This window comes from Elephantulus edwardii, unplaced genomic scaffold (genome assembly GCF_000299155.1).
Source record: "Elephantulus edwardii isolate Elephantulus edwardi_28Jun2011 unplaced genomic scaffold, EleEdw1.0 scaffold00118, whole genome shotgun sequence".
NCBI lineage: Eukaryota > Metazoa > Chordata > Mammalia > Macroscelidea > Macroscelididae > Elephantulus > Elephantulus edwardii.
This window is the reverse complement of record NW_006399868.1, coordinates 2,510,661-2,519,339: the sequence shown is the minus strand read 5'-3', so window position 1 is coordinate 2,519,339 and position 8,679 is coordinate 2,510,661. Positions and strand designations below refer to the sequence as shown.

The window sequence follows — 8,679 nt, the reverse complement described above, 5'->3', positions numbered from 1 at the left end:
GACCCTATGAACAGCATATCTGAATCTTGCTCTACCCTGTGCTGTCCTTTATACCTACAATATGCTTAGGCTATTGTTACAGTCACTGTGTCAATCTATCTTGTGGGTTTTTCAAAGATCACTCATAAGTCGAAGGAGTTGCCTTTTTATTTCTAGTTGTTGGGTAATTTTATCATTAAAGGCTGTCTGATTTTGTAAAAAAAAAAAACAACAAACAACAGTTTAACAATATTGCGAAAACTTTAGCCAGACTCACAACAAGAAAACGGAGTGGGACTATTATCCAATGTTATAGAAATTAAAGGATAACAGGAAATACTGTACATCAATGAATGAGAAAGATGATATGGACAACATTCCTAAAAGTAGACAAATTCCCAAACCCAGTTTAAAGAAGTAGACAACATGAATAAACCTGCAACAATAAACAAAATTACTTAAAAATAGAAAAATAATTTCAAAGTATCTAAATAATTTTGTTATATTTTTTAAATATCATCAGCATAGTAATTTCTCTTTTTAAACAAAGCACTCACTTATTGTCACTCGTCTTTATATACACCAAACTGTTTCCCCCTCACCAAACTTACCCGTAATAAATTTCATTCAGATTTACAAAAAGAGTGCAATAGAACCATTGAAATAAATGTTAGACCTTATTCTACTTTTTAAAATAGTCCATGAATTAAAAACAATAATTTCCGAGTTTGCACAAAGGTTTTACTCGATGTTATATAATATCTAAAGGGGTTTTTTTTCCATTAAGGATTGTCAGTCATCTCTTTCTGTGATTATTACACAGATCTCATGTCATCCGGGGCCTTGTCACGTCACTGCGGGCCTTCCCTCTGCAGCATTCTGTTGGGACTCTGTGCGTCTTTATCTTGGGAATTGAAGTGTTGGTGAGTAACCCACCACATTACAGCACTTTCAGGGATCCTGTGTTGTGTGTGTAAGTGGCTAAATGACCTCGTTTCATTTCTCCTTTGGGATGCATTCCTAGGTTCTCAGTTTCTTCTACCGCTATATGCTTACAGCTGGACTTATCGCATTTGCTGGCTGGCCATTTGTCACTCAGCTGTGGACTCGAACCAAGGTATAAATCCCAGTTTTGTCACAGGAGGGACATGTATCTATTCTGTTTGGATTTGGGTTTGCTGGTGGTGGTGTTAAGTGCCCTCAAATCGACTTTAACCCATAGTGACCTAATGAACAACAGACCTGCACTCTGCCCTGTCCTGTGCCATCCCATCATCTCTGACACACTCGAGCCCAGCACTACAGTCTGTGTTAATCCCTCCTATTGAGGCTCTTCTCCTTTGCTGGCCCTTCACCGTTCCAAGCATGATGTCTTTTCCCAAGGACTGGCACCTCAGAACATGCTCAATGTATGTGAGATGAATTTTTACTATTTTTGTCTCTAAGGAGCACCCTGGCTGCACCTTTTCCAAGACTCGCTTGTTTGTCTTTTTGGCCATTGTGAAAATGAAGTGAAGTCATGTTCCCTTCTTTCTAGTACCTCACTAGGGTATGACTCACCCACAGAGCCCATTGTCCTCCCTGGAGTCCCAGATGGCTGGTCACCCGCCCTCCACTGGGTTTCCAAGGCCATCAATTTCAGAGGAGATTTCCCATGTCTCCTGAGAAGCCACTGGTGGATTTGCACCTGCAGACACGTGTGACTTTTGGATTAACATACATGCCCTGTGGACTACGCCACCAGTGGCACAGTGGGTAAAACATCTAAGTAGGAACCAGAACATTTGAGTCTTCTGTTCTTGGCCAACTGTTAAAGCTCACATGTGTTGGAGCTCTGCTGACCTCGTCCCAGCGATAGGGAGCTGAGCCCCCGACTGGAACCCACCAGCAAGCAGCTCCTTGGCAGAAAGATGGGCCATCTCTCCTCCTCGCAGGTGACATTCAGCCTCCAAAACTCAGTGCATGGTCAGCGGAGACTTAGTTCCGACTTGTCATCAATGAACTCCCATGTGTCTCTCACCTATAATTAGTAACTATATTTATTTTTTTCAAGTCAGGAGTTGCAAGGTTTGGCATTTCCCTTAGACTTTCACAATTATGTAGTCTGTGAGATTCTTTACTATGTTTATCTAAAGCTGATTTTCCCCCCTCTGTCTTAGATCTCTTCACTGAGCTGGACTTTCTTCTCCATTCTTCTGTCGCTGTTCCCTTTGATGCCTGCTGTGAAACAGAAGTCAGACACCACTTTCGTGTATGAACAGTATTTCAGTTTATTTAACCTTTAAATACGGTTGCTTTTCTTAACACTATGAAGCAGAAACTAATTTTGATCAGAAATTTAAAATCACTTGAAGCAATGGGAAATTAAAATACTAATATAAAGCCATTCATCTTTCACTCTACTGGTTTTTTATCTTAGCTCTGAGCATTAAGACACTGGTGTCATGGTGTGTGGACCGTAACTGATTGCTAACTGATAGGCCGGCAGTTTGTCCACAAGTCACAATGTGAGCGGAAGCTTGGCAGGATCCTGTCATGATGGCTTAAGCCTCAGAAGCCCAGTGGAGGGTCACCAAGCGTCACAGCCCACCTGACAGCCTTGGGTGTTTGTTTCTGGAGAAGCTTCCAGGCATGTGCAAGCAGGGACCTTGTGCCAACCAGTGTACCACCCAGGGGTAACTAAACAAACACACTTCATAATGCTTTACATTTCTTGCAGAAAAATTTCATTATATTATAAACATCTGAAAGGCATTGTTGCAGCCCTTTCTGTTGGGAACATGTCTGTACTTCCTCCTACATTGTTTTCTCTTGCTGCCCTTCTGAGCTTTGTCTCTGAGCAAATGTTGCCTTTGTGATTTTTTTAATAACATTTTTATATTGTAATGATTTCTTACAAAGTTCATACACATTGTTTTTCACATCGGATCTTGTGTGACCCTGTAATTAACCCCCTGCCTCACCCCTCTGCTCCCCCACCATTGGATCCTTATACACATTCTACGATAACGGTCTTATACAGTATTTGTCCTTATGGGATGGAGTTAATTCACTTAGCTTAATACTCATGGTGCTCCCAAGTTAGGTAGTGACTTAGAAAATCATTGCTCCTGCGTGCTGTGTAGTATTCCATTTGCAATAACATTTCAGACAAAGGTCGCATATCTGAAATCTTTGTGAGTTTTGTATGTTTGATTGTTGTAGGAGGTGAGTAGAGAGGCCCTCCCAGGGTTGTTGTTGTTGTTCGCTTTATAGGCCTGTCTGTTGTTTCGCTGAAAGTTGAGTCACAGGCTAGGTAAGTTCAGTTTCAGGCTTGAAGGGTCATAGACTCAGGGTTTGTACTCTTGCTTTGCATTTTGTTGTTGTCGTCGTGTACTGTCAAGTCAGAACTGACCCGTAGCTGACCCTCTGGCCGTTCATCCCTCGGGAGGAGATTGCTCATCTTTACTTCGCGGAGCAACTGGTGGCCTTGAACCACATGCCTTCGGGATTGCAGCATAGCTTCTTGCCACTAGGCCACCAGAACTCTGCTTTATGTGAAACTTTAAGGATGAATGTGAAGGTGAAAAGAAAATTGCATGTAACGTTGTTGTAACTCTCCTGATTTCCCAAATGTATTTAAAATATAAATTTATCACAAAGAAACAAAAGAAAGACGTGATTAAGGAAATAAAGATCATATCAAGCGAAGAATTGATCATACATCCTTATTTTGAATGGTTTGATGATTACATAATATGAAGATATAATTGCATTTCTCCCCGTTATGACTCTCAGAGTATTGGAAGAATCCACAGAGATGAGCTTTCTCAAGGGGGTTCTTTCTTCGAATTCTCCCTTTTTATTCCACTCTGCCCTCTGCTTTCTTGTCTTTCTCTTTTCTATGAACTAACTCCTTTCCTCTTAATTCTGTGAATTGTTGGGTTCAGGAGTCTGTCCTTAACATACTTTGTCTTGCATTATTCAGATTTTTATGAGGTAATAAATGAACTCTAACAATAGTACCTTGCTTCCTTGAAATAAATGGGTCTTCTTTAACTTCCTGAGCTGTATGTGGCTTGGCATTCCTGAAAGCACGTGTTTTGTTATTACCTGACTGTGGTACTGTACAGGTACTTCTTCACCTGCCCTCGGGCTGAGAGGCTGATTGTCAAGCTCTGTCCAGACCCTGCCCTCCTTTCATCTCAGGCTCAAGGCCAGTGAGAAAAGAAGGCACCTGTGCCTCCTTCTAGAAAGAATATCAATTATTCATATAGAGACTTCCCCTCCTCCCAAAATGTTAAGGCTTTATTTCTAAAGAGCCCTTTTGTAATTATAAGTACTTACAATCACAAAATATATTTAGAAACTGATAACATTATTCTCTAGAAATTTGTCCAAGCCAGGCTCCCCACACAAAAAAAATTTAAAAAAAAATTATAGAATGAAATCTAAAGATATTTCTAAAATTACTGCTGTTATGTTTGCTTATTTTCAATGTGACATAAATAAGCCTACAAAATAGTTGATTACATTTGTTTGGAAGTAATTTTATCTTTATTATGATAATTAATAAATTACCTTATCCCAGTAGAATCTTTATCATCAGTTTTTTAAAATTTCTGTTATGGCTATGTGTCCATTTTGCGACTTCATCTAGATGAAATCAAATGAGAGATACTACATTCAATTCAAGTCCCTCATATATTCCTATGTTATGTCTCTAAGGAGTATCTTAAGGAACATTTGTTCTATTGTGTCTTGCGACAGAATGTTTGCAGGCTTCCTGGTTCTTCTGCTGTCACTGTTTTTCATAGCATCTGTCACAGAAAGAAAAGAGAAATTTGTAAAGGAAAAGCTGTTGCTATATCCATTACAGGTGAGTTACAGGTATTTCTTATGTGATGGCGTCCTAATGGCACTCTTCAATATAACTTTATAAGCTACTCAGTTCCTGGTCTCTGAGAAGATCATTTTATGTTTAAGGTATGAAATAAGGAGGATATTAACAAATAAATACATTCTGTAAAATAAATTACACAGCAAAAATGTTAAGAGGAGATACCAAAGGTCCCCTTACGGAACAGAGTTAAGGAGAGACCTACACGAAGTCTTATCTGATCAAAAGTTCTTTAGGTTGTGCTGGGAGAAGTTCCTCCAGGTTATATGTAACCTGAATTATTCTGTCACCTGTGTGAGAGGTTCATCAGTTAAGGCTCCCTGAAGTAAAAATTACCTCTCAAGAGTACTGAAGAGCAATGATGTCAGGCTGGAGACTAAGGTGCGCCTGACCCAGGCTATAGTCTTCGCAATTATGTGCTATGCATCAGAGAGTTGGACAGTGAATAGGGTTGATAGAAAGAAGATTGATGCCTTTGAGCTGTGGTGCTGGAGACGAGTGTTGAATATACCATGGACTGCTAGGAGAACAAGCAGGTTTGTCCTGGAAAGGGTGAAGCCAGAGTGTTCCCTGGAGTCAAGGATTCTGAAGTTTCATCTGACGTATTTTGGGCATGTTGCAAGGAGGGACTGATCCTTGGAGAGGGACATCATGTTTGGCAGAGTGGAGGGGCGGCAAAGGAGAGGAAGATCTTTGATGAGATGGATCGATTCTGTGACTGGAGTGGTGGGAATAAGTGCGTTTGAGATGGCTAGGTTGGCACAGGATAGAACAGCATTTAGAGCTCTTGTACATAGGGTCGCTATGAGTCGCAAGCAACTCAATGGCACATAACAACAACAACATTAAGTCCCATTGAGTTGAGTACGACTAATAGTGACATTATGAACAACAGACTGTCCCCTGCCCTATCGTGTGCCATCCTCCTCATGTCGGACTCTCTTGAGCCTATTGCTGCAGACACTGTGTCGATCCATCTCATTGGGGGTCTTCTTCTCTTTCACTGACGCTCCACCTTTCCAAGCTTGATGTCTCTTTCCAAGGAATAGCCTCTCCTAGCAACAAGCCCAAAGTCTGTAAAATGAAGCTTCACCATCCTTGCTTCCAATGAGCATTTTGGCTGCACTTCTACCAAGACATACTTGTTTGTTCTTTTGGCAAGCCATTAGATATTTGGTACTCTTCTCCAACAGCACAATTCAAAGGCATCCATTCTTCTGTCATCTTTACTAGTAGTCCAGCTCTCAGAGGCATAGCAAGGGATTGAAAAGACCATGGCCTCAATCAGGTACATTTTAGTTTTCACTAAGAAAGTTTCCTGTAGGTGTTTTTATATGGAAAAATAACCAGTTCAAGACTCTAGACCTAGATGATATTCTAGGAGAAAAGTGTGGGTGTAGTAGAAAGAACTTTGAACTTGTTGTACCAAAGTTAAATTGTTTTTCTTGCCATGCAGCGTACTAGCTATGTGATGTAATAATTTAGGTTTTTATGTATTTATTTTTCAGCCTGTAGAAATAATATTACATTGGGTTAGGAGACTTAAAAGAGAGAACAAAATGTAAAGTCTGTGAATCGATTTTTTTTTAAAGTTTTTTTTTTCCTTGTCAAACAAAGCCCAAAAGAACATTTTTAGAACACAAGGAGTTCTGGTGGCTAAGTGGTAAGGAGCTGCCCTGCTGACCCAAAGGCATACAGTGTGAGCCCACCAGCGCCTACAAGGTGGAAAGATGGGCAGTCTCCTTCTGTGTGATTTAATGCTTCTGAAAACTTCTGGAGTGTCAGCTATGAGTTGGTTTTGAGTCAACAGTCCATAACAACATGAGAATTTTTTTCCTTCAGAAGTTGTTTTAGTACCTAACTGGAAAGTTAGAAAGTATCCTAAGAGACTACGGAAAAGGATTTAACTCCAGATAGGTGATGTTGTTATTAGGTGCTGTTGAGTCGAGTATGACTCATAGTGACCCTACGAACAAAAGATCTTAAACCTGTTCTGTCCTGCACCATCCTCACACTTCCTGACACACAAGAGCCCATTGCAGCAATCACCGTGTCAGTCCACCTAGTTGAGGGTCTTCTTCTCCTTCAGCGACTCTCCACCCTTCTCAGCATCATGTCCTTCTCCAAGGAATAGCGCCCCCTAGCAATATGTCCAAAGAATGTGAGGCGAAGCCTCACCATATCTGTTTGTTCTCTTGGTTGTCCATGGGATGTTCAGCACTCTTCTCCAAGACCGCAGCTCAAAGGCGTCTTTCCCTGTCATCCTTATTCATTGTCCAGCTCTCAGATGCATAACAAATGACTAGAAAGACCATGGCCTGAATCAGACACACCTTAGTCCTCAAACTGACATCATTACTTATCAATAGTTTGGAGAATTCCCTAACTGCAGATTTTCCCAGTGCAATGCATCTCCTTATTTCCTTACTGCTGGTACCAAGGATGTTAATTGTAGATACAAGCAAGATGAAGATGTTGGCAGTCTCAGTCTCCTCTCCATCCATCTTGATGCTGCCCATTGATCAGTGCTAAGAATCTTTGTTTTCTTGATATTGAGATGCAATCCATACAAGGGACATTCTGAGGTCACAAGTATTTGCTGATTTGGAAAAAAAAAAGTTTTGCAGACAGTGAGGTGGGTCAAGGCTGCTTCACTTCTCCAATCCCAAGGCATTTGTGATCATCCATTTCTGCCTTGAGAACTTGGAGGGATTACATCTAAATAGAAACAGTGTGCTAATGCATGCCAAACAAAGTCTTGGAAGTAAGTATACAGTGGATCATTTAGTGCTTGCAAAGGGGGACCTTTGCTTGGTCCGAGAGTACCAACTCATTTAATGCTTGCAAAGGGGGACCTTTGCTTGCTCTGAAAGTACTAACACACATTTGGCTGCTGTTTTGAGTCATTCCATTTTTAGTGGGTCTCTGGCCAGATTCCATTTGTTTACCGCAACGTTCTAGGCTTTCTCTCCCCGTGTATGAGTCAACTTCATGACCTGTTGCTGCCTTTGCCTCTGTGTTCAGCTGCTGAGCCCGGTGCTCTCTATGCTGGTTGTGTCCAGCACCCATCACAGTCTGCTCAGGAAGCAAGGACTGCCGCTCTGCAATCAGGTCGTTAGCTGGACCCTGCTGGGTGAGTGACCCTTCACACCAAAGGCAGTAACTCTACACCATGCATTTTCCCGGACGGTTGCAACATCTCTCCCACTGCTGCTGAGTCAATGTTGAGTTGATTCTGACTCATTGTGATCCTCCCTCGGGTTTCTGATGCTTAATCAGAGGAGACTGCCCGTTATTCTCCTGAGAAACCCTGGGTGGGTCTGAGGCCTCACAGCCTCTTAGTGGTGCAACACACTTCCACCTATGAGCGACCAGAGCACATTGAACCTAATGGGGCAAAAATTGTTCTTGGGACGCGGTGGAATACTATGCAGCACGCAGGAGCAATATCTTTGTAACTTATTACCTAACTTGGGAGGGACTGCAGAGCATTATGCTAAGTGAACTAACTCAGTCCCACAAGGATAAATATTGTATAAGATTGTTATTGTACAATGAGTATAAGCATGCAAGAGGGGTGGAGAGGTTGGAAGCAGAGGGATGAGGATGTGCAGGGGGCAGGGGGCATTAATCATTAATCATGGGGTTGTACAATTTGAGGGTGAGGGGGTGAGGGAAATTGAAAGAATTTGTTTGAATTTGTATTAGAATTTTGTAAATAAACTAGTAAAAAAGAAAAATATAACACACATTTAGAAAGAAAAAAAAATTGTCCTTGGAGGATGAAGACAGCTTAGGATTTTCATGAGTGAAGCACAGAT

General features: G+C 41.3%; 1 protein-coding gene across 1 annotated transcript in view; it reads left to right on the top strand.

Moving 5' to 3' along the window:
- Nucleotides 1–8,679, top strand: part of LOC102854309 (GPI ethanolamine phosphate transferase 1-like) — a 60,387-nt gene that overhangs the window by 33,343 nt on the left and 18,365 nt on the right. Inside the window, exons 16-20 of the mRNA XM_006892754.1 lie at nt 803–902; nt 1,004–1,096; nt 2,139–2,230; nt 4,729–4,837; nt 7,883–7,991. Coding sequence (XP_006892816.1) covers nt 803–902; nt 1,004–1,096; nt 2,139–2,230; nt 4,729–4,837; nt 7,883–7,991 — 503 coding nt within the window. The remainder of the gene's footprint in view (nt 1–802; nt 903–1,003; nt 1,097–2,138; nt 2,231–4,728; nt 4,838–7,882; nt 7,992–8,679) is intronic.